Source organism: Trachymyrmex cornetzi, unplaced genomic scaffold (assembly GCF_001594075.2).
Source record: "Trachymyrmex cornetzi isolate Tcor2-1 unplaced genomic scaffold, Tcor1.1 scaffold61, whole genome shotgun sequence".
NCBI lineage: Eukaryota > Metazoa > Arthropoda > Insecta > Hymenoptera > Formicidae > Trachymyrmex > Trachymyrmex cornetzi.
Window position 1 is genome coordinate 3,190,799 of NW_017299926.1, and position 26,930 is coordinate 3,217,728.

At 34.7% G+C, this 26,930-nt stretch overlaps 4 protein-coding genes across 6 annotated transcripts; 2 read left to right on the forward strand and 2 right to left on the reverse strand.

The window, feature by feature from the left end:
- Positions 1-1,730: 1,730 nt before the first annotated feature.
- Positions 1,731-3,036, forward strand: LOC108766666 (NADH-quinone oxidoreductase subunit B 2). The gene is made up of 3 exons (XM_018516085.1): positions 1,731-1,823; positions 2,233-2,790; positions 2,880-3,036. The coding sequence occupies exons 1-3, from the start codon at positions 1,805-1,807 to the stop codon at positions 2,975-2,977; spliced, it is 675 nt and encodes a 224-aa protein (XP_018371587.1). The 5' UTR covers positions 1,731-1,804; the 3' UTR covers positions 2,978-3,036.
- Positions 3,037-4,587: 1,551 nt separating this feature from the next.
- On the reverse strand, positions 4,588-9,361 carry Mau2 (Mau2 sister chromatid cohesion factor). 3 transcript variants are annotated; one of them, XM_018516230.1, is made up of 9 exons: positions 9,105-9,361; positions 7,934-8,122; positions 7,476-7,754; positions 7,133-7,382; positions 6,213-6,460; positions 5,775-5,980; positions 5,386-5,588; positions 5,093-5,311; positions 4,588-4,713 (listed from the first exon to the last, which is right to left on the reverse strand). In XM_018516230.1, the coding sequence occupies exons 1-8, from the start codon at positions 9,327-9,329 to the stop codon at positions 5,112-5,114; spliced, it is 1,800 nt and encodes a 599-aa protein (XP_018371732.1). In that variant the 5' UTR covers positions 9,330-9,361; the 3' UTR covers positions 4,588-4,713; positions 5,093-5,111. The 3 variants fall into 3 exon arrangements, with proteins under 3 accessions (XP_018371732.1, XP_018371731.1, XP_018371730.1); XM_018516229.1 differs by having other exon boundaries at positions 4,588-4,952; XM_018516228.1 differs by having other exon boundaries at positions 4,588-5,311.
- Positions 9,362-13,917: 4,556 nt separating this feature from the next.
- Positions 13,918-18,667, forward strand: LOC108766733 (uncharacterized). The gene is made up of 3 exons (XM_018516231.1): positions 13,918-14,218; positions 15,958-16,075; positions 18,086-18,667. Exons 1-3 carry the CDS (start codon positions 14,048-14,050, stop codon positions 18,271-18,273), a joined length of 477 nt encoding a protein of 158 aa, XP_018371733.1. The 5' UTR covers positions 13,918-14,047; the 3' UTR covers positions 18,274-18,667.
- Positions 18,668-20,350: 1,683 nt separating this feature from the next.
- simj (transcriptional repressor p66-beta simjang) lies at positions 20,351-26,820 on the reverse strand. Its single transcript, XM_018516215.1, is given in 10 exon segments — positions 20,351-22,700; positions 22,781-22,921; positions 22,924-23,030; positions 23,446-23,876; positions 24,475-24,540; positions 24,842-25,121; positions 25,218-25,443; positions 25,547-25,830; positions 26,223-26,291; positions 26,607-26,820. Coding segments are annotated over 10 exon segments (1,878 nt in total). The 5' UTR covers positions 26,627-26,820; the 3' UTR covers positions 20,351-22,446.
- Positions 26,821-26,930: the final 110 nt, after the last annotated feature.

Here is a 26,930-nt window from a genome sequence, read left to right on the forward strand (position 1 = left end):
AAAGTTCTGTAATATTAAAGCAACGCTTTTTAAAGGATGCTCAGTAAACGCTAATGCACCTTCGTGCAGAGAGTTCACATTCAGACTTTTCAAACATTTAACAAACGCTTTTCTCAATACCGTGAGACAAGCATTTTTCTTCCGTTCAATAAATAATGTTCCAACGTGGCGAATTATTGAATCTCACAAGGAGAGGCTACGCTCTGCTCTTCACCGATTTTGATCAAACTTGCAGCCTAAGGTCAAGTCAAGGTTGACGATGCCTCCCAAGGTCAAACCAATAAAGCCAGTAAATACATCTTATTAAACCCTACATTTTTATCTAAGACTTTTTTCAAAAATGCATACTTTCCGAGATATTAAACTGTTTTCAGATTTTTTGCTATATTTTTAAATGCTCATTACTCGGCTTCTAAGCCCCATTAGCGGGAACGGCTTTACAGGTGTTCATTTGGTAGGCTCTTCTAACATTGCTGCAAGTTTGATCAAAATCATCGGTGAAGAGTAGAGCGTAGCCTCTCCTTGACAGTAAACGTTCTGTAAGATTTTTATGCAAACAGCTTAAAGATGCCCAAAAAACGTTTTCCTCAACTCTATAACACAAGCGTTTTTCCTCCGTTTAGCAAACATTCTTCTACATATCCAATTTTTAAGCAGTGCACAACATCGCCACTAGAGGGACACAATGAAATTCAATTTCTCACATTTAAAAAACTACATCGAATAGGATAAAAAGCGCGGCATGATGAGACTTCTCAACGAAAAATTTTGTACCCTTTTTTTTGATAAAATGTCGCTGCATCATTGCAATTTTCATTTTACGAACACTTTACTAAATTCTCAACAAATTCCTGCAAACGCTCATGTAAACGTCAAACATTCATGAAACTTCTTATTTTCATAAGAAAATGCCTTGCAAACGTTGCAGCATTGCAATTTCCACTCTATGAACACTCTACTGACCATTTCTAAATTCTCAACGAATTCCTGCAAACTCATGTAAACGTTAAACAAACATTTATGAAACTTCTTATTTTCGTCAATGTATACTTCCCATACAGCACAGAATTTGCAGCAATATCGCTGCAAAATCTCTGTAACATGCGATGTTGCAGTAATGTTGCTGCAACTTTTGTGCAATTTTGTGCTGTAGGGAGACTTTATCTAATAATAGTAATAATTATATAATAATTGTTAGAAAATTATTTAAGCATCTTATTATCAAAAGAAAAAAAGAAAAAATTATACAAGAATTAGTTCTGTTGAAATTAAAGAACTGACCTATAATTTTCATTTTTAATCCGTCCGGATGTATCCAGATGTTTTATTCTTGTTCACGAATGTTAAACAGATGGTTTGTCTTTGTTCCTGCACTAGACTGCATTAGAATTCCTTTTCTTACTTTCGACAATATCAAACATATATTTCTCACTTTAAGTTCCAGAAATGTACACTCAGCGACTCAGCCACAGAAAACAGATGAACTGTGATGACAGAATATGGGTAAAACAACATCTGGACACCCAGATGATGATTCTAAACACAGCCTAGCTTTGCAACTGTTGTAAAATTCTTTAATATAATTGATTTATACATTTATTTAGATCCAGTGAAGAACTAAGGACAAAATTAAACAAAATCAAACAAAATCAATCATGTTAAAGAATTTTATAACAGTGCAAAGCTACTTTATCTGCTGAACGCAGCCATTTAAACTGAGGGTTTTAGTAGTAGCTGGCGCATGCGCCTATATAACCTGCGATGTAGTGCGATGTAGCAGCAAGTTCGTGACGTGAGGTCGAAAATGTTTCGTTCTGTTACACGTGAGTTATTTTACCAGGAATTATATTAATTGCCATTAAATGACCGTTCCAATGCTCAATCCTGACATACTTTAGGCATAATGTGCATTTAATCCCACATCAAATAAATTCCGCGTACATCTGAACCGCGGATGATCGATATTGTTTTAAAGCAAACTTCAGTTTTTGCTCACTTTTCGTTTTAATGTCGCGCTATTGCATAAGATTGCACTCTGATATGCATCACAAAACTTGATGCGCATTTATTTATTTGCATAGTTGTATAATTCATTTCGAAACGTTCGACCGATTAAAATGCCGATCATAACCTTCTCAATACATTTAAGATAATATTTACTAAAAATTTAATTATATTTAATTATTTGTATCGATTATTTTACGTTTTATTTATTTATTTCTTTTTTTATAGATAACGTCCCTCAGGGACTGGTGTCCCTGGTGCGTAACAATGTAGCAGCATCAGGACCCGCTACTGCTGCTACATTGAAGGTTCAGACAAAAGACATGGCTACGGAGACATCAGTGCAGGAAGCAAAGACTCAGCTGCCAGAGAAATCGAAAGTCGAGCCATACAGTCCTTTTCAAAAGCCCAGTAACATGGCAGAGTATGCCTTGGCCAGAGCGGATGATTTACTAAATTGGGGACGTAAAGGATCGTTGTGGCCAATGACTTTTGGTTTAGCCTGCTGCGCCGTGGAGATGATGCACATCGCTGCGCCTAGATACGATATGGACAGATTTGGCGTGGTATTCCGCGCCTCGCCACGACAGTCAGATGTTATTATAGTTGCTGGCACTTTGACGAATAAAATGGCACCTGCCTTGAGAAGAATCTATGATCAGATGCCTGAGCCCCGATGGGTCATCTCCATGGGAAGTTGCGCGAATGGAGGTGGATATTATCATTACAGCTACTCAGTGGTTAGAGGTTGTGACAGGATAATACCTGTGGACATTTACGTACCTGGTAAATTTGCAGTTATATTTGTATTCTTCTTATTTAAAAAAGTATATGTATAATACATATTTATATAATAAAAACTGTCAATATTGCAGGTTGTCCCCCAACTGCTGAAGCACTATTGTATGGTGTTCTTCAATTGCAGAAAAAGATTAAACGTATGCAAACCACACAAGTTTGGTACAGGAAGTAATGTACCTGACATTATAGTAAAAAATGTATAAATTATTAAAAAATTGTAAGATAATTGATAATTAAGCAATAGAGTTGTATATCATTTAAAAATGTGATTATCAAAATAAATCACATTTCAATAAAAATAAATTTCTTTTTATTACCATACATCAGTTTTGTTTACTTCGTATGTACATTTATTTAAAAAAGAAAAAGCTGAAACTAGTTTATTTGCATCATTATATTATCGCTGTAACGAATTAAATAAATATATTACAGTTGATCTATATATAATTGATTAAAAATATATTCTAAAATATTTTATGAAAGCTTGAAGATATAAAAGATTTAATACTTTTATTTTTATTAAACATATACAATCGCGAATATATATACATGCACTTTATTGCACATAATTGTGTCACAATAATAATAAAAACAAATCTCATTTTTTAAAAATATATGTTATAAAAAAGATATGTAACTCTCTGTATATATAATTAAACGTGGATGCATATTGTGTGAAAAATTTTATAATTTCATCTTGTAAATAATTGTCTTCTTCTGTCTCTTTTTTTTTCTCTGTTACCAATTTATATATCTTAAATTTACCTTTCTGAAAAATAAATATCAGAATAATCGTGTTAGATCAATAATCTATACAGTAATATCCATAAGATATCAATATTATATTTATATATACATATATATACACAAAACACTTACTAGAGTAAATGAAGCTTGTACTTTTATATTGAGAAAAAAAAATTAAATATTTGTATAAACCTGTGTTTTATTACATTCACTATTCTATTGTTTACTTGTATTTTCTTACTTCTAAAAATATACAAAATGTAGAAAATATGTTCAGAATAATTTAAACGAAGTAAAGAATTTTATACACAAGCTTTTTTGCTGTTTAAGTTACCACATTCTAAGGCCCCTTTCTTTGTTTATTTGTTACTGTAACTAATATTAATATATAACAATTATATTTTTATTATATACTCATACAATACATACATATATCATCTTAATAAAAATACATGTATATATATACCGAAATCTTGTACATATAATAGGTAAAGAATTTGCCTCTTTTTAACAGACTTGCAAAGTTTCGTACCTATCATTTTTTTGTTACATGTACCACTTAATGAACATGTTATTATTCTGTTGCACCACAGCCAAATTATTAGTTTTCGGTCATAAAAAAAAAAATTTAAACAGAACTAGTAAAATCATTTCAATAAATCACTGAGTATACTGATAATGTATCAAACCAGATTGAAAGTTAATTATGTCAATTTCATTATTCTTATTTATATCCAGTATATATACAAAATTTTTAATATCTAAATTTTGATATTTGTTCCCCATCTTCTTTACTTACACAGTTACATTTCGAAGATCAATTGTTTTTCCAAATAAGATTTTGTCTGTATAATGATATTTTAATTACGATATCATTGAAGAGATTATATAATGATATTGCAATTACAAATTGTAACTAAAATATCTCTTTTAATATACATATTTGGTTAAAAAAAATATTTCTGAATCCATTTAATCCGCATAAGAAAAGTAAAATCAACAAAATTTTCAAACAAAAATAATCTTTATTCTGTATTTTATCTATTTCCTATATGTGCAATATAAACCTTGTTTAAACGCATTGTGCGGCAAAACGGTTCATATAATTCTAAAAAACGCATGATATCTGTTCTGCATTACGATGACAAGCATCTAGCTTTTCTGTCATAAAAGAAAACGATTTAATACAATAAACAAAATATCAATGATCTAAATATATAGTCAATCCCTGCCGTGTATAATTTCGATGATTCAAACAATATTGTAAATTGCTATGCTTGTTAAGCTCTGCTATTAACTAGTTGTCGTACTCTTACAGATTTCACGTATTAAAAAAGTTTGGATATATCAAATATCCATTAATCCTATTTTCCGCCTTGTTTACAATTAAATCCAATTTTCTGAAATGTTATTATAATTCTTTTAATATTTAAAATGAATGTGAGGTTAAACCCAATTTCATTTTACAACTCAATACATAATTAGTACAAATATACATGGTTTCAGACAATGCTGAACAATTTAAGTAAAGTGGACACACCTAAATATCTTTTACACCATTAGAGAATTGCTTGCGATGTAGATGGTGGTGGATTAGTTATTGGCAATGCAGGAACCGGACCATCTATCCAATGAATGAGCGAGTGCTCACTTACTTGAGAACTCTGAAAATGGTCCTTCAAGAGGGTTTGAGAGAATGTACAATGCATTTGATACGCCTCGGCCTCATGAGTAGGGTCACCACAAATTCTATATAAATCTGTAATATTTCAATTATATAGTTTATAGTTAATTAAAAAATTATTACTTACTTTTCAATGTATCTGCATATACCTTTTAAAATGGCAGTAGCCCACAATTGTACATGTACATCAGGTATTTTAGAAGCTAATTGCATCGCAGGTGTGACCATATTCATTGATTCTCTACTATTTCCTAACGAAAGAAATATATGTCCCAAAAGCACAAGACTACAGGAAGTGAGTCTGTTCAAATCTTCCGAATTTGCCATTTTTAAGGTTTCTCTAAGATATCGTCTGAAAATCATATTTGCACATTAATACGTCGATATATTCAAATTGTTTCTACACTGAGATTTTTTAACGTCGCTAACTGAGAATCAGATTGTTTTTACTTTTCGGGAAATTAAACTTACAAGTTTCATTCCTATTTATCAGAATATTTATTAGGATATGTGAAAAAAAAAATTTTTTTAATCTTACTTTGCCTCATTATATCTAGCACCGAAAAAAGCTTGAAGTCCTTGTACATAATATGCAGCTGCCCTCAAAGAATGAGAATGCGATGGTAGAGATTCTGGATTTATCCTTTCTAATAATACCCCCAGCTCGGCTTCTTTCTTTGATCTAAGATATACTATCGCCAGATTCAAATTTGCGAATGTCCAGAGTTCTCTCTCTTGTGACGTCTGAAAAAATAAGATAAATCTTAATTTTCAATGTCTGCTATCGTTAGAAGTATCTCATACATCTAATTATATTTGTATGTAAAATTCAGCCAAAAAGGAAATAAAAAATAAATGTTCAAAAGAGTATACGCAACTAATATAGATTAAAAACGTAATAACATGTATAAAAAATTCTTAAATTATTTATTATATTTATTTATTATAATTTATAGTAACAATTTCATTTCCTTACTCTGAGTGCAGCAGTGAACTGAGCCTCTGCAGCTTCTAAACAATTCATAGACATTGCGTATAAACCTAGTAATACATGTAGTTGTGGTCTATGGCCTTGAAGTAACCTAGGCTGCCGTCTGCAGAGTTGGCAAGCTTGAGAAATTTCCGTAAGAGCCACGCTTTTGTTTCCCATTACAAGCCGACACATGATTATATGCTCCAAGAGCATTAATTGAAACACGGACAAGATAGGTTTATTGTCGATAACTGTAAAATAACAATAAAAATTTCGATTTTGCGAAATACTAAATCAATAAAAAATGTAAAAAAGTAATGTATTATGCGGGATGACGCGTAGCTCCGTGAGAGAGCGGTTGATTCCGATCCTCATCCCGTTTATTTGAGATTAATTGAAGAATTTGTGAATAAAGAAACAAGAGAATTGTAATTTTAGAAAACAATAAACTACTTTAAGCGCAAGCATGGCATGGCAGACAGTGCACTGGGGCTCTATTCTTAAAAAAAAAAAAAAAAACGTATGCGAAAGTCTAGGGAAATGCTACAGTATACGTTATGTATACTATAGTATTTCCCTAGACTTTCGCATACGTTTCTTTTCAAGAATAGAGCCTCTGGTCTACCATGCCAGAGGTCCCGGATTTGATCCCAGTAGGAACCAAAATATTTACGCTCGTGTCTCCTCTCAGAAAAGGCCGACAACCTCCCGAGAGTATCCTTGCCTACAGAAACACCTCTCGAAAAATTTGCCGTTCAGAACCGGCATTGAAACTGTAGGTCCCATATGCTTGTGAGAATTGAATAATTAGCGTGCGCATCACAAGCATATCAGAGAGGTATAACGCAGGCCAGAGGCTTAACGTAAGAAGAAAAGAAGAACAAACTATTTTAATTAATTAAAAAAATAATACATATACTTACTTTTCAATTTTTCAATTTGACTAAGTGCTTTGTCTGTATATTTCTGCGCTTTATCCATGTATCCGGCTTGCATAGAATGCATAACAGTTACTAAATAGACCAAGACGTATAGGTGATCTTTCGGCATCCATATAAACATATCTCCGATATTGGAGCCTGTGACCACCACATCATCTGTTGGCCAGCTGGGTGACATTATAGTTTGTATACTTTGTTGTAATGATTTCAAACAAGGTTTCACGCTCTTTACCTATTTTAATAATATAAAAAGATAATGTTACCATTAGAATGGTATATCCATACAATATTTTTTGTAAATTACAATACTTATGATTATTCTCACCTGGCCAGCCATAAGATAATGACATACTTGAAGAACTAGAAAGTACACCTTCAGATACTCTTTTTGATATGAGTTGCCTTGCCAATTTTCTATATGATGGTTCGCTGAATTTAAAAGAGGATGAACCTCAGTAAACTTTTTATCTATTAATAGTAGCATACATCGGCTTAAAAGAAAGAGAACTCTGGTATAACCAGCGTTACTTATGTGGGAATAATCAACGCCTACTGCAAGTAAGCTACTTGCTGCGACAAAGTCCTTCTCTGAGGCATGAATTTGCTGCAATCCATAAATCGTCACACACATATGAATATATTATTTATTCAAAACATAAAGAATTAAATACATTTTTGAATAAAAAATGCCATATTTAGTAAAGACGGTTCTTTGTGTCTACCAATATTTTTTGTAAATTTATATAATTACGACGCAATAAAGATTAAGCTTGTTAAACTTACCGCAAGTTGAAAGATAAGCCTGCAATGCCAGTAGACATTGTGCTGAGACAGTTCTATTGCCTTCCTCAAAATTGGTTTACTCAAGTTTGGCTGCAGCTGCTGCTGTTGTTGCTCATATAGGTCCGCGACAATGCTGGCTGCTTCAAACTTCACATCGTCGAATGTATTTATATTCTGACTTAACCGCCACTAAAGAGAATAACCAACGATCATTATAAATTTCATCAACACTCTGATCAATACTAACTTAAATCATGATTGATGACATTCAAAATTTACACCAGATTATGCAATTCATGATACAATTAGAAATTCGAAAACTAGCTATTTATAGATTTGTAAATAGTGATTAGGTATATTTGTTTTCTGTTAGTTTATATATAAATAAATTCAAACACTAGGTATATACTCTTTTTTCCTAACATGACATTCTTCCTATTTGAAGACAGCATATCAAACTTTGACTGCATGCAATTACGATTGATGAAAGACTTTCTTTGTGACATATGTTTAATGTACCAAATTTCATCAATTTATTATTAATAGTAACAAAAATTAAAGTTAAATATTAACTAAATTAAATTTAGCTAATGCTAAATATACATATATATATATATATATATATATTCCTGAAATATTTATAAAAGATTTCTAAAATCCCAAAAAAACATTCCAAAAATATTCCTGAATATTCCTAGGATGGAATCTATAGACGTTGCTCAAGATTTGAGATGACTTAAGCTAGTGCTTGAGATGTCATGAACCAGAGAGCCATATCAGCATCTTAAGATATTGCTTAAGATTGTCTTGAAATTAAGAACAGACTATGGATTCCAGCCCTAATGTAGCGAATTTTGTGTATGACAGGGTCACTCCTCTCCACCATAATACCTCTAAAAGTTGAAATCGAGCTTTTCGATCAGCTTTCTCGAAGCATGGGTATTTTACTGGTGAAGGTGAAATAAAAATCGGAGTGTCATCCCAAAATCAGAGTGACACTTGGGGAAGCTTGTTGCAGCTTTTGTTGTCATTACACTCAAAGAGGTTAGGACAAACAAAAATGCAGACGCGTGTAAATAGTGGATGAGGGAGAGGGACGAGGTGAGGAAAACAGGGACGATGGAGTTGCTCGATCTCGGTATGACAGATAAGAAAGAGGTAAAAGACTGACCGCTTGATCTAGATGGTATCGCGCCAAATCGATGTTTTTCGTGTGCGTAAGCAGGATGTTGCCGAGCTGAAGATGAGTGCGTGCCTCGACGCGCTGCGGCGGCTTGAAATGAAAAACCGCTTGCAAACACTGGATGCACGACTTGATGTTAGGCGGGTTCGACGTACGGAAATTCTCGGCCAGGCCAAGCAACGACAGATACCAAGCGTCCTGAGAAGACGCCATTTTAACATTTCACAACACAAACGAAGCCAGACGTATTCTATTACGGCCTGCAGTGACCTACCACCAGTGGGCATTGCAGACAGTGGTCAAGTCGATGCTAAAGGCCAGATGATACGTATTGAATGAGACTACAGAACGAAAGAAAATATAAGAAATAAATTAAAGATGTCATTATTTTATCGACATTTTTTGGGAATTTAAAAAATTTATACTATTATATCGACATCGATCAAATTCGGTCGTTTTCAGCTAACGCTCTAAATATATATATATTCCTGAAATATTTATAAAAAATTCCTAAAATCCCAGAAAAACATTCCTAGAGTATTCCAGAATATTCCGAAATATTTGTGGAATGTAAAAGCAACATTCAAATATCGATGAAAAATATCGATTTAAATATTTGTTTATACATATTCCGAAACTGACCGAAACTGTTCCATATATGTTCTACAAAATTTTAATTTTTCCAGAAATTTCAGGTCTAGGCGTCCCTGAGCTTTTAATTAAAATTTTGCTTTGAACACACTTCACACTTTCTCCTGAGAGCCCAATTTTAAGGTTCCTGCACATAAAACGCGGCAACGCTTGCTCAGTGTCGGGAATTAGTGCAGGAGCCAATCAGTTTATTGCTTTTTTATAAAAGTGAAAGAATGATTGGCTATTGTCGCGCTAACTTCCGCCACGCGACAAGTATTAACGCGTTCCGTCGTACGCGGCAAGTACTCAGAGAGCACAAAGTCGTCTAAAAGATAACTAAAAGACGACTAAATTGTTATAAAGATATCTTTCAGGGTATGGGTCAACGCGATGTTGCAAACGCTTTACTTTAAAGCGTTTTTTAATTGGTCAGTTTGTAAAATTCTTTCTTCTAATTGATCCATCGAGCGTTTCAAAGCATTTGTAGCGAGATTTTGACCATAGCCATATAGTGAAAGAATTAATATAGCTGTCGACGAAAAGATGACTAAAAGACGATTCACTATTTTGTTAGCTTCACTTCGATTATGGAGGGGCTGAATCTTTGTATAGGGTTTATTAAATTTTCTTTATATATATTTTTTTATGTGATGCAATTTTTCTATATACGTTGCGTATATAATAGTATTTTGTAATAGTATTTTATAATAGTATCTTGTAATAGTATTTTGTAATAGCATTACAAAATTTAGAAATATATGTTTAATTACTACGTATATGTGTTATTTGTTCTAAAATATTTCCTTTTAGCCTGCGTGCAAAATTAGTTTAAAAATAAAATTTATTTATTTTTAAAAATACTTTATAATAAGTATTTACATAATTAAAAAAACTTTTTAAACTAAATCAAATTATCAAGTTTAACTTATGATATTGATATATTCATTAACTCTCTGTAAGTTTTAATATTTAATGATTATAATTAAGGTACTTTAAAAATCAAAACGTTATTTATATCATGTAATCTAGGATTGTATACAAATGTCAAAAAATAAAGAAATAATATAAATTCGCAATTGCGTTATTAATAATACAGTATACATAGTATGTATTTTGTATAATATAGTATATTATTCTATTTAGTACGTATTAGAATATAATATTCATTATTATAATGACGCATTGCAAATTTATTTATGTAATTATTTTTGCAATGTTTAGTATTTGTACATATGTCCCAAATTGTTTGTATAAATGAAAAATATCAATTATTACACCATTAAAAAGTATTGTTAAACATATTATATTGTAATATTGCTGCAATATTGCACCGCAATATTTCTAAAAGCGGACATTTTACTATTGCAGCAATCAAAGCAATGTTGCTGCAACATTGCTGCAATCTGTCTGTGCTGTATGGATTATGTTCCATGCAGCGGATCGCCAATCATAGAATTGTTTTCTTAAGTTGCATACAGACTTATATATATATATATATATATATCAGAAAGCCGTCGCGAAAGCTGTCGTGTCAATGCTACCTTTGTTGTAATCGCCGCCGCACCGCGCCGAACTTTCACGAACATCATCGCGAACGTCGCCGCGTACGGTGTTCCACTGTTCTATTTTTATTAATTTGCGAAATTTTTCCAAGTCCGAGATCGCATTTATAATCATTTGTATAACACCATCTCTAACCGAATAAAAAGTACACTATATAAATAAATTATACCACAATATACTGCGATGCTTCGTTTGATAGTGAAAAATTCGAGGGGGTAACTACTAGCTGAAATATTGTCCCACAGATTACATGATTTCACATGATTTCATCTGATTATAAATAATTGTTTTCACAGCATATGAAGTCATTTGGTAAAATATACGATTTTATTTATTATTATACAATAATTTCTCATGATTGCATATGTAATTATCGGATTATACAGAGATTTCATATGAATTTTATAATGATTTCGAGGACTCTGTCCCAAGATTAAAATTGACTCCTTGTGGCTCTGGCAAAAGAGCTCGATATTCGCGGCGACGTTCGAGACAATCGAGACAATGTCCTCACTGGCGCCGCTGCACCGACTTGTTCATGGCGACGTTCTTGATAATAAATCTGGGAGGGTCCCGTTAGCGCACAGTGCGATAACACACATCCACTCAAATTGGCCGGTGCCTAGTAATTTTTCACTACTTTACCAATGAGAATATTTTATTTTAAATTGGCCAATTAATGATGTGTGCTATCGGATCCCGCCCAATAAGTCTGTACGCGGCTAAACAAAGGTAGCATTTTGCTGGATTCACCCTGGATCCGACGTGCGTACGACGTTCTGTAACCAATCAGAAAGCAGAATTTTATTTTGTATCGATGATATGAAGCAAAATCCTATTTTCTGATTGGTTGCAGAGTCGTATGATGACACACGTCGGAATTCCAGGGTGAATCTATAGCAATTGAGATCATTTCTTTGATGTGGCGGCGAAAAACCGACTCTCAACCGATCAGCCCGATATATGTTATGCGGTAATGTTCGTAACAGCGTTCGAGACACTATTCATATTGTACTTCTATCTTTATCGCGACGACGTTTGCGAACGGTTCGCGACGGCGTTCTGCTGCAAGTCTGTCTGAGGCTTAAATAGACCTTCTACAATAAGCCATTAGTCATAAATCAGAAATCAGAAGTTAAAACATGACGACTGTGATTGATTTTTAGCTTCTAACTTCTGATTTATGACTAATGGCTTATTGTAAAAGGCCCATTAGAGATCTCTGCAAATTTTGCAAGCAGATCTAAGTGCAGAATATCAGTGATCGATCGGATTCTTCAAGCGAACTGTTGCGCTCCTTATATTCTCTCCCAAATAATTCTTGTTAACGAGTAAATGCTCTCCATTGCGGCCCTCTGCTGACGGAAATATGTTACTGCTCGCTCACGAGTAATTTTCATGATATATATTACTTGGACCCGGTTGTACCAACGTTGACTTTAAGCAAGACTTAAAACTTTCTCTGTCTCGTTTTAAAGAGAAAGAGAGACAGAAACAGAGAGAGTTTTAAGCTTTGCTTAAAGTCAAAGTAACGTTGGTGCAATCAAATCTTAGCGACGCAAAGATTCTCCCCAGCATGCCTTAAGCGACTGTAAGTAAATCTCAGATTAGAGGGGAACATTATGTCTTCACTCCTTGAATTGTGATAACAGTTTTCCACATCTCGAGAATATTATTGGAAGTTTATTGTAACACTTTGTGTGCAATAATTAAAGACGAATCGTAGATGATCTCATTAATCGTAATATTAGACACATTCTACTGGAGCATAAGACGAAACAAAATTTGGACCATTTACACTGTTTTATTTAATTTTTCTGAGAAAATTTATTTATTTTAAACAAGCGTTTTTTGACGTGATCAATTTTATACGATATAACGTGTTTTAAATTCAAAATTGTTTGTCGAATATATGCATATGCGTAGGAAAATTATGTTAATACTGAAGATGGTCTAATGGAAGACCGAAACGTTTATTCAAGTGTAATCAATTGAAAGATTAATGTAATTCGATTGAAGTATAAAATAATAGCGACATCTTGCGTTGTGGTTTTATGCCTTTCAAATAATTCTCTGTTTTTAATTTTAACCACGTATTGACTCTTAGTTGTTAATTTCTATAATCAAGCTAATTGAAATTCAAAGTCATCCTTAAGATAATATTAGAAGTTTGAATCCTCTCTTTCTTTGTTCATCTCTGCCTTATGTGCAAAGGACGAATAGTTGTATCTAGCTAGCTTTCATGCAAATATATCTATTATTCATTATTAAGCAATATTCAAATCGAATCTTCGGCAAAAGGTTAATATATGACGTGGTTGAGAATCAGTCGCCAAGCCTCTTGGTTTATAAAACTCATTTTATACATTTTTCTCTCGATAAAGACATGTTCAAAGCTTCATGTAATCATCAGTAAATGATGTGTACAGGAAATCACACAATTTATTATTTTATAATGAATTAAGAAAATAATTATATACGGGATTAAGCGTATTTTTGCAATCCGCCTACAATAACGCGATCGGATAAAGCGTTCTTATTTTCATAGACTGAACAAATTGCACGTACAGCAATGCTTTTCCACGTCGATGTAGGATATCCCCACCAGGTATTCAACAAGCACCGAGTTTCCGCCAGCTGATCACCAGTCGCCTGTTTCGAATCGCGCGGGATCGAACGCGCGAGAGCTCGTTGATCTCTATCTCTTTCTTTCTTTTTTTTTTCCATTTCGCGCGATGTCCCACGGCCGATGCGTGCTTGCATTCCTCTTCGGTTTGTTGGCGTTGCTTCCGCCACGCGAAACTCACTGTGCCACCAACGTCACCGACATCGCGGAGCAGGTCCAGGCGGAGAACGCACTGGCGAAACTGGTGAAGATGTTCTCCAAACCGGGCGCGTTCAAGCGGGTAAGCCGGGGGATGTCGAACGGTGTCCCAATTCCTAAAGTTATTCCAAAACTATTATTATTTTATTTTAAATTAATATTATTAAATTTTTTAATTATTAACAATAAGAATTTTACTGGTCCGTACATTTGAAAATTTAACAAAGAAGTAATGGCCGTAACGATAGAATATAAATAAGCCGTTTATTTTGAAAGTGGCCTAATCCATTTTTCAATGTTTTGTTGTTGACCTTTGTAGGAGCGTGTACAACTTGAAGTTAGCTGTCATAAACAACTTTTTTTTTAATGGACTTAGGTCACTTTCAAAATAAACGGCTCAAATATGGTATATATGCAAGTACATATAGTGGCGTGCAAAAGTTTCCAGCCAGTAACATTTTGTACTTTAATTTATTAAAAAAAAACCTGATAAAATTTTAATCGTTATCAATTATATCCTAATCTTTCAACGAAACCTTTAGCTTTAAAATCTTGAGCATTAAGAATCTTGTAATAAAATCGTCGTGAGCCAAAATGCATATTTAGTTTTGGCAAAGTTCGATTCAGCTGGAATTTTATAAGATAGAATCACGAGTGTATTTGTGTCACGCGAGAATCGAAAATGGAAAAATCGGTACCTTGATGAAAAGGCCGTCCGGTTTTTGCGGGTTCCTCCTGCAACTCGAATTTATAATTCCGAACAAATCGTCTCGCTCGTGATGCAACGTGCCGCATGAGAAATAAACGCGCGCGGCATACGAGGAGAAATAATCACCGGTGTATCCTATTACGTCGCTTGTAATAATAAACGTTCGACTTATCCTTCTTTATATTCGTTTCCACCAATATAGATTAACTTAAATCTCGGTTCAACTTATGCTTCCTCTTTTTCTAATTCTAATACCTGTTTCTACTAATGTATAGTTCAATTTTAATCTTGGTTCAACTAATTCTTGATCTTTTTCTAGTTTTAAGAATTAGAAAAAGATGAAGAATAAGTTCAACTGACAATGAGATTGAAGTTATGGGCTTTCCACAATAAGCCATTATCTATAAGCTTTAAATCTTAAGCCATAAGAAATTGACCAATCATAGTCGATATTCTTCTCACATTCGACTGTGTCGAAATTGGTCAATTTCTTACGTTTTAAGACTTAAAGCTTGGACCTTACTGTAGAAAGCCCATTAATCTATATTGATAGAAACGGGCTTTAGAATTTAAAAAATTCCGAGATTAAAGTTAATCTTTATTGATGGAAGTAGGTACTAGATTGCGGTTTGATTCATCCTCACACAATACTCGTAAACATATTATTTGTCCTTATTTAATTATTTTGGTAAATAACGAAGGTAAAATAATTTTTACAACGTTAATCACGAGCATGACCACTCGGACCAGCTTTGAGTGCATGAAGTGTTTTTCGGTAAACGGCACAAATTCGAGATTAAAAAAAATTTTTCGATTTTAACTCGTTTTTTAATCTCAATTTTTTAATTTTAATCATTAATTAATCGTAGATTTTTTTACAAGAATGAGTTAAAACGATTTTCAAGCTGCGAGCGATCAAAAACGGACTTTCTAGAAGCAGAACTTTCTATATGAACGATTGCGAACGCAACGCGATAAAGATTTTGTTTTTAAATCCGACAGTGCGTTAATTGATGACTAACATTTGCCGAAATGAGAATTTCATAACAGCGACGAACGTTCGCGATGGAATTTTACGCTCAGGTAGCGATATAATGACGAAATATTTTTAGATCGACGCGATACTTGGTGAGAATACTATCGAGGCATCGTTCACAAGCTGTCCCATGGGCGAAGAGGGCCTGGAGTGTCGAAGGGCGGAGGCTCGACGATCGGTTGACTGTCCTCGAGGTAAATCCTCATAATCGTCGCGGCAACGTAATGCGAGCGTACATCTGACCGCAATTGCAAACCGCACACGATACCGTTCCTCGCTATTACGAAAAGAAGAAAAAAAAAACATCGCTATTTGCTGTTTAACAATAGAGATTCTGACCTTGACAATAGCCGCTCCCAGATGACTATGTTCGCCGACGCAGCGTTAATGTCGCGCACGCCTCGCCTCGCAATCCTCACATCCCGGTAGCTGCGCAAAAATAACTGGGATATTATCATAAAATATTAGAGCGTTATCTAATTTCGAATGTTGGCTTAATTAAGCAGACTAGAGTGAAGCGACGGAATTAAAATTCATGCGTTTCAAGATTTCAATTTATCTTCAGATCTTAACTTAATTACCCAGACAGAAATGATTAATCGAATCGACGTTGATTCGATAATCATTTCTGGCTGGGTTAGTCATTTCTGATAACTAGAACGATAATCACAGAAAGAAGAGCGTAGCTGTATTTTAGGTCTACATCGCGCATCGCACCTTTCTCTGTGTAATGAGTTCAAATGAGAACAATTTAGTTCATGGCAGTTGTGCTCACGAGATTTCAAGCAACGTCGGAAGATGATATCAAGACGTTTGTTTGAGATGCTTGAGATTTTAACGAATATTCAAACGTCAGATCCTCATGGAACATACACATTAGAATTTGCTGTCGTTTTGTCATCAGTGCTTGAGAAAGTCTAATTGCTATAACTAGGTGACAGTGACACACGTTACATGCAAGCACTTTCAAGTTAATTATACATATGTTCGTACATTAGAGTGCACGCGAAATATGGCAGCGATTCTCAAGGCTCGAATACTGCATGGGCGAAAACATTTGCGATCAAAATATATTTCCGAATATACCAAGAAAACTATGCTAGTTTCAGTTATTGAACGAAATTTAATATCTCTCTCTTGTGTAATTTTCCTCTTTTACTCGTTTTTTAACCAAACATAAAAATGTGGTAAACATATAAAATTCACAAGGTATAAACTTGTTGACTTATATTCGATATTATACACACATCGGTAATTATTAATTATTTATTAAAGATTACGTAAGTTACACTGAATGTAATCGAATTTTGCTTGACGTCGGGTAATGCGGTTCTTAAAATAATGCAAACAAATGCGTCATCTTTTTCGAATAATTCCAGACGAAAAATGAAATTTTATTCTTAATTCATAATAATTACGCGATTGAGAAACATCTCGCAAATGTCATTGCCGAGAATGTGTTCTGATTATTTACAACCAGTCTTCGAGTAAAAAATATATGCGTGCGATATCTTACACGGGAAAATGTTCAACTCGTAAATTTTTTTCATCTCATTCTACATTCTTCGCAATAATCCCGACTGTTTCGTGTGATTATATATACTTCGCCTTTATGTCACAGGTTTGCAAATACGACATATGTAAGACGATACGAAATATATAACGGATAAGAGAAAGTAATACAGTAAGAGTATTGAAAGATAAATCATTTGTATATCGGTTTTTAACTTCACAATTAAACGCAAAACAGGTTTTAAATTTAAATGTTTCAAAAAATATAAAAAAATGTTAATATATATATAACATATGAACTGTTCTAAATAAAATTAAATATAAATTAATTTCTATACTTCGAGTAAATATAAGTTAATTCGCTTCAAATATCATTAATATAAGTCTTTATTAATTAAAAATTCCTTATATAAATAGGGGATTTTTTAAATATTCTTGATAAAAAAGACAATCCGGAACACATTGCTTTGAAATCTAATTTTATTATGGAGAACGCTGGTAACGCAAAAACATAATCAAATATAGTTATTTGTACGTTCATCTTCGATGAAATGCGGAAACTGCTTATCGCGAGTTTGAATAGTTGAAGATAAAAGATATCGGCGTAAGTGAAATCGAGGAAGTGCGGTTTGCAGGAAATTTTAAGAGGAAATCGTTAAATCATAAATATTAAATGGCATCTCGAATTGCAGGTGACTGTTTCTGTTACGATTGCGCCGCTGCCGGACCCGACTTGTGGGCCTCCTGTTGCCGTGAAAGCTTGAGGTGCTGCTCTCATCTCGCAGCGGCTTGCAGGACATGCGATCATCCGACATTGTATCCCTTCTGCGTCAAACACTTCAAGAAATGCGTGATCCAGTATGACGAGAAACAGGATTAGAGAGATCTCTTCGGTGTTTCAACTGTGATAGTTGACTTACAATGAGGATTACTGTGTGACAGAAATATTTGACTTGACCTCTTTGTTATCAAATTGTTTGCATAAACGCTCTGACTGAATGATCAGAGATATTTACTTGATCGTATTACAAGTTGCATAACCGAAATTTTACGCTGTGCCTCTAAATATGGTATAACATTTATCCTCGAAGCCGATAAACTGATCCATCGACCTGATTGCTTCTGGGCCCAACTTTGTTCGAACAAGGATTTTTAGTTCCGCAACTGATTGTAGGTACCTGAATCCTGGTATCGTTTAAATGACGAATCTACAATCAGATATTTATATTATTTGTGGAATGATATTACATAATATACAATTATATTATTTAAATCGACACAAAAATTATTTTGGTTTTTCCAATTTACATACGTAAGTTAAAATTTGTTATAATAAAAAATAAATTTGTAAAATATAGTTAATACACATTATAGAGAACATCTTTACGATTTATACTTACCAGGTAACACATATTTAATTTTTTACCTTAATCTTGGCTATTAATTATATTAAGACATTTTTTTACTTATCCACCAATTTATTTATACGTAAAATTTTTGGCTCGTAGTCCTTTTTCTTTTAACTTGTTTTTTAAATTATTGAGCCATTATAAGATTATATAATATTAATTATATATTCTATAGATCTTTGGAGCACCTTTTGAAAAAAATCTAATTTTTATAAAATTGAAAAAAATTTTGGGTTTTTTCAATCGGTTTATGGATTTGCAGGTCGAAATTTTGGTATATAAATCAATAAATTCATATGTTCATAAATTTGCGAATACATAGGTTCATATACCACCAGCATTTTATTGTTTTATCCTTGGCAAGACATCGAATAATTAGGAAATTACTATAACAGAACACACATAATCTTGGATTCGCCGATATAAACATAGAATAATTATAAATACGAACGAAAATCTCGCAGATGCGTTAAATCCAAAAAAAAAAAAAAGAAACGAAAATATTACAAAAGATAAATAAATATCACCTTTTAATACAATCATTGGTAAGCTTTATTCATATAGTTTCCAGAGTATTCGGTAATCTTTATTTATCTACTAATTCTATAAATTGTGGGGACAACGCTTTTCATTCGGACAGATGTTCCAAGATCGGTATACGAATTTCGCAATTTTTTCCTTGACAAATAAAAAATGTGCGCACGTCACAGTCTTCAACGGCTCAATATTCATAGTCATGAAATATTTGCGTCCCCGAGCGGACCTGTATTTTCTTTTTTTTCCCTTTTGCGATTGCCTTAGAATTCTAGCTCTAAATATTCGCCATCCCTCGTTTCTGTCGTGTAGCGAAAAGAGAGTTCCTTTTTTTTAGGATATAAAATTCTCTCGCACTTTGAAAGGTGTTTAATTGCTAACAGCACCACACAGAGATTAAAGAGAGACAAGACTAGAAAAGAAAAATAGAAGGAAACGTATTCTTTTTGTTTGTGAGAAACGAGACGCGCTCTGATTACTGAATGCGATTAATCTATTTGCGAATAATGATGATGATAATGATAATAATGATAATGACAGTAATGATAATGATAATGATAATTTTCTTTTTACCGAATCGGCGTAAATTCCAAGAGTCATACATCAGGCACATATTCGTGCCAATTTTATAAAGAAATGTAAGATAATATTCTCTATTATTATTTGTTTACATCGGAAAATAAATTTAAATTTAAATTCCTATATTGATTCTTTCATTTGTTAGGTAAAATATCGTAAGCGATTGCGGAATCAATAAGTTTATTTCCAAGTAGTTTTAAATAAACTCTATTAAGTTTATCAAAATTTTTCCTTCATCGCTTTCAATTTCTTAAATTATGTAAATCAATCAATAACTTATTAATTAACTAGACAATTTAATTAATAAACACTAAAAGACACACATATATATATAATGAATTTTTATGATAAATTATAACTTTAATTTCAACTACTATTTATTTAAAGAGCAATTTTTTAACATAAACAACTTGGAAATAACCTTTAATTATCGAAATTATATAAAATATTGCTATTTTCTCGGGGAAGTACGTTCAAGCTTTTAAGAATCTCTCCTCCTTCACGTTGTCATTCTATTTCGCTCTCGGATCTCATCTTAGAATAACGACGACAACGACGACGACGGTAGTGCCCCGATGACGGTAATTAGTTGACGACATATTATTACGTTTTTTTCTTACACAAAAAACACAGATCTTGATCTATTATGCGATCGTAGACTTATTATGGTGTACATGTATATCAAGTACGAGTTCAAAATCTATCACGTAGTACAAAGAGAGATGATTATGCGCTATTTTAGTTTATTAAGTTGTATCATATACCGAGAAATATCAAGACTATAGTACTATATATTTAATTGATTCGGAAATGTATGAGACCAAGATCGGTTAGCCCAGAATTAATTAAATCAGACTATTAGTGGAGGAGGAACGGGGTGGAGGAAGGACTGGTAATATTGGGGACAAGTGCCGGATACTTTTTAACTCGTTCAAGTGCAGACTCTCGTAGAGGATGTCGTAAAAATCCGGCGGTCGCCGTGTTGTAACAATTCGCAAAAATCTCGATTACGTATCTCCTCTAGTAAGTTTCTTTAAATACTTTTACATTGAATGTGACATGAAAATTAATCGCGCTGCGTTAACTCGAATCCCGATTACCATTGAAGATTCGTTTGAGTCTCGTTTTTAACGTACAAGAACAGTCCCAGTTAAGTCGTGTATACATCGCCCGAGTATTCTGCGAGCCCGACTTAACGTACGACTTAACGTCGCACAAGAAAATCATATCTGTGCGCGAATAACACACGTGTCGCTCTTCATTAGAAACTCGCTGATGCATACTTCGTATATCGAGAGAGAAAAAGATTGCTATACATCTCACATGTGCTGGCTTAACATCACACTCATACGCGCTTTCTTACAAAGGTCATTTTTTTCTTTTTTCTCGTATGTAGCTACTGCTCTATCTTGCGTTAAACTTGCCTTAAAAATACAGTTCGGAGAAAATGAGATATACACATAGTACAGGTACTGCCGATGATTGCAAAACTTGGCAAATCAACGGCAAAAATCGTATTAACTATCTAAGGGCCTAAAAAGATCCTTTCCATCAACATTCGTTACCTCGTCTTACATTCGTGCCTTTCCTCTCGCGATTATCCCTATTATTGTTAATAATCCGATTTTGCAGTCATTTTACACTTATTATTGATTTATTTAGTGCCTTGTGTAAATGTCTATTTGGTTCTTTATATTATATTGTATAACAGAGTTGTCTAATTTGTGACTTTATCATGCAAGCGAGCGAGCATTTTTATTTTGCTTTTTATTATGCTAAATATTTCTCATAAACAAAGAGAAGAAATATATTATCTTGCACAAATAGGTTCGGTAATATATAACTTTGCTAATAAAATTCATATCATCATTTTGTATATAACAAAAAGAGATAGGATATATGTGTGATACAAAGAAACAAATAGTAGTATAAAAGCAAAATGATCGTTCACTTGCGCTTAGTTAGACAACTCGGTGTTCACAATTCAAGCAATTGCATTCAATGTTATAATATGCTTGTCGATACACTTAAATTAATTATTATGTTTATATATCAGTTGTTCAATAGACAACGTTAACAAAATGATAACGCATATGTGTACGAGGAAAGATTAGAAAAAAGGAAATGAACATTTCCAATTCGGGAGAGTTTAGTTGGTCTCCACTAAACAATGAATTACTTACAACGCGATTCTGTATCCCAACTCATACGTACGTTGAGTGTGTATTTCAGTGACGGAAATAAAACCTTTACCCCTTAGATAACGATAAAGTCATAAACGTACACGTCAATTGACATATTCACAACGATTATTCTTTATACAATACTAACGAATGTCATTTTTCCGATGTACTTCAAGTTGAGCTTCACCTTAACTGAGACACTTATGTTGGCATAGTGTAATTCAGGCGTACAGAATTACGACTGCACACTTTACTAGATTCTCCCTAGCTTTTCTCCATTTCTTTCGTTACACACGTTTTCACTGTTTATTCGTATTTACTGTTACATCATCCTTTAAATGCGTCCGGTTACGTTTTCCAGTTATGTGGATGGGCTCTTGGTGGTGCTTGATTGCTTTGCGCTTGAGACGTCTGCGACGGAATCATGTCGAGCAGATATTGACGTTGAAGATCCGCTGCTTGTCGTTGTAACTCTACGAGGCCTTTGCCGCCGGCAGCCATTGCTAATTGGTAGGGATACAGTATCGAGGTAAAATGCGGCATCATGTGAGCAGGAAGAGGTTGATGCGGTGGTATACCCGGTACTGGATTCTTAGCCAATTCTGGAACAATAATGACAGAAAATGATAAATTAGTTGTATTAGTTTTCGCTCAAGATTTTTTCGAGAATATTTTTGCTCACCTCTGAGCAATTGTTGCTGCAAGGCTGCCGCAGCAGCTGCATGATGTGGACTGAACTTTCCGCTCTCGGCCAGTTTCACCAAGGGATGCTCTTGCAGTTTCGGCGCGGGAGGCGTTGGCGTCAACGTAGGTGCTGGCGGATAGGAACTGGTTTCGGAGCTGGAGGATCTGGACTCGGACACGCAGCTTGTGCTAACCTTTGCTCTATCTCCTGCTCTTGTTGTAGCGCTTTTACGAAAGCAGTTTTTAATCTGTAATCCCATATAAAATCCATTATATCATACGAAAATAACATTATTCCATTTTTTATTTTGCAGAAATATACTAAATTTTCAATTATTCGTTTATTTAAACAAATATAGGTATATTTATGTAATAAATATATACACACACACACACACATATATGTTAGATCTTCTATATACGCAATAATTTATATAATATCAATTAATTAAAAAATTAACAACAGATTTTACTATTATTCCTATATTATTAATATTTTAACCTTCTGAGAACCATTATGTTTTTTATCGACTTTTTTTATTTTAAGAGCTAATACTTTTTTGTCATTGTCATGGGATTGAGTGGCGAAAAAGGTGATGCCACTGTCGAGTCTCTAAAAGGGCCTCCGGTCCTCCAAAGGTTAATATAAATATAAAAACCTACCGATTAGTGTGCTCTGCTTTCAACGCTTTCTTCACATTAGTTGTCACACAATGCTCACATATGACTCTAGGATCGCGACCTGCTGATGGACGTTGGAAAGTCGCATGCTGCCCCCTAGGACTGTCCTTTTTACCACCAGGCATAGGTTTTTCCCATTTCCATACGGGCGTGAAATCTGTTTTGCATTGTGAGCATTCGAATGGCTCAGGAGGTGGCGGTATTGCCGGTTCTTTCGTTATAAAATCGACCACGTGTTCCAAACCAACCAGATATATGAATTCCGTATTGGAGGGATTCGGCACAAAGTGCATCTCTGGCGGTGGCGGTTTTGGCGGTGGTATTTGTAATAATGTTTTTTCGAGCTGCTTCCTTAGAGCCATTTTGGCAGCTGCTTGACGTTGAGCAGGTGTCTCGTCTCGTGATGTTCTCTCCTACATTATTGAAAATATAAAATAAATATAATTTGATGTATAATAAATTATACTTTATACAGTTAATTTTCTAACACAAAAGACAAACGTCTTAAATAAATAAGAAAAATATAAACATATAAAATAAAAGTTAAAGTAATTTAGCTAACTCATTTTGATCTGTATCTTTGATGTTATGTGTTGTACATTATATATATGTATATATATCAAAATATAAATTCAATAGCTGCATGCAAATTAATTAATTTAAAATATTAATTAATTAATTAATTTTACTTTAATATACTCTCTTTATGCAATAGTTTCTTCTTCATATATAGTAATACAATTTACATTTAAAAAATAGACATGTTAGTGTGTGAAAGTTTAGCAATACTGCATGTTACAACTTACATTACGCATTAATGAAGACTTGAAAAAATACTTTCCTATATATATAGGTTCATTAACAAAATAAAGAATTGTTAGAAACAAGAAGCACAGAAAATGAAGCTTAATTAAAAAATCATAATCAATGTAGAGAAAAAAAAACAGATTAATAGCCTTTAGAGAATATAGATAGAAAAGACATTATATATTGATCGACGAATGAATATACCTGTTCCGAATTCACAGGTGTGCTTAAGGATGCGGTGGTTTTATTTTCTTGCGATCCAGCAAGCAGCTTTGTGTTTAGAAAAACACAATAAATTGATTACATACGTTGTTCACAATTAAAGAATTATTTAACACTTTCACGGCCGGGTCAGCGTTCGCGTTAACGATCGCTTGAATTGTATTGTATCGTGCGATCACGAGTAATGTATTAGCAGTGAAAGTGTTAGTTCTTAAAATTATTCAGTAAAGGAACTTTCAGCGGTCTTACTGACTTATTCTTAAAGTTCAAGTAAAATTACAACTTGAACACACTATATATGTAAAGCTTATAGCAAAAATAGTAAAATGTGATGTTATACCTTACTTACTTGATGCGCTGGAGCCGGTGTTGGATCCTTTGTAGACCTCTCCGTTCTATCCGTTGGCGCATGATAACTTGAGACACTCGCCGCCGCTACACTGGGTGGTCTTCCTCTAGGATGAGGTGGTTGTGGTATCACCATGTTAGGAGGCATCCCGCCTGTACTTGGAATAGCATTTCGACCAGCGTTAGGAGGCAGTACCATCCCAGGTGGTGGAGCATGTAAACTACTACTTCTGCTCGGTGCAGGCTGACCCTTAAGTAAAGGCGGAGGTGCTTTCCCAGCTCTGTGATAAAGAAAAAAACTTATTTCGACTTGACGTAACAATGGTAAAGTTATATTTTGAAAAAAAAAAAAAAGATAATATTACAAAGGATCTTACCTATGAGGCACCTGCTGCGCCGTTACTGGCGGTGGTAATTTGTTGAGCACTTTAGGTGCTGTCGCAATGTTCTCTTTCAGTTGTTGAGACTGACGCAATTTCTTCAAAAGCACTAGTTTCATTTCCTCGGATTTAAGCTCTTCTCTATATTTTCTTAGCAGTCTTTCGCGTTCAGCCAACTCATCGGATGACAGTTCCTTGATTGGCACCAACGGAGGCATGTCACCTGTTTAAACATTCAGCATAAATAAAATCCAATGTAATACTAAGATAAAAATTCATAAATGATTCTCTATTTTTTAACAATAAATAAAGAAAAGAATAATAACCTTCATCGCTGTCTGAAGCATTTCCATTTAGATATCCATTCATCCTAGGCTCATCAGGACTCTCGGCGTAACTTCTTTCGATTCTAGGTCTAAGATTACGACGTGGCTTACGTTCGTCCCCATGTGACCGTTTAGGAGCCAAGATACCACGGGCTGCGTTCTGTATATTACGTGCCTCTGGCATACTGTTCTCCAAATTGGAGCCGGAGGAATAGTGAACCCCCAAGTCCAACGGGATATCACCAGAATTCACAGAAAGAGACGGGGAATTACGCCTACCACCGCTGCTGAAAGAACGGCATTACAGGAATTAGGGAATCTGTCGCACAAATATTTGTTATCATGCAGAATAAATAAAACTTAAAAGTTTTACTGTTTTAAATATATTCAAGAATATGTCAAGCTAAAAGGTAACAACAACCTACTTCTTCGTCACACGATGATAAGAACCTAATACTGATAAGAAATTCCTGCCTGGATAAAAGGCAGGCATTATCATAAATTACCATAGTATATATAATTGTTCCCCATTTTAACATTTAAAATTGTAAAATTTAAAGCGACATCGCTATAAGAAACAGGCATAAGTTGTCGTTACTCCTCTTTTATTTCCTATTTCATTAGAAGAGATACAATAACGAGAGAACTGTTCTCCACGAAACAGACGGTACTTCACCTGATGCTCAGATCCACCACCGAATCTCCGTCCACATCCATGGCCTCCATTCTTTCGACCGTGGTCACTCTGTAATCACAAATACACGCATGTAAAGTCGATCAACACGGAGACATTTTATTCCCGAGAGAAGGAGGGAGGAAGGGGGGAGGGGGGGGGTGAAGAAAGAGGAGAGGAAGAATATCGTGTTACGCCGTTTGAAAACGCGCGCTGCGGAGGAGGCAGCCACGACACTGTTTAATCTCGCGCGTGCAGCAAAGGGAGCCGCGCGTGGAACAAACCGGACTACGCTACGCGGGGACACGCACGCTGCTGCACGCATGCACACGCACAGGCGCGCTGCTGCTACTCGCTCTACTCGCGTTGGTCATACAACTGGGTTACCGAATCTCTCCTGCGCGCATTCTCGGTACGCCCCGCTGTCCCCGCAGCACACGACGCGCCCCGATGGGATCCCCGAAAATCCTCCGGCGCGATTACGCCGCGTGACGCGAGGAGTATCGCGGACACGCCACACGCGCGGACGGCGAGCGGTCAGAGGCACGTCGACGTCAACGACGGCCAGATATCCCGTACGACGACGCGCGAAACCGAGAAACATCCGTGACCGGGAGACGACGCCACCAGCGTGAAGGCACGAAGAGAGGGAAGCGGGGGGAGGGGAGACACAGTGAGAAAGAGACGGGGAGGGGGGGGGGGGGGGGGGGG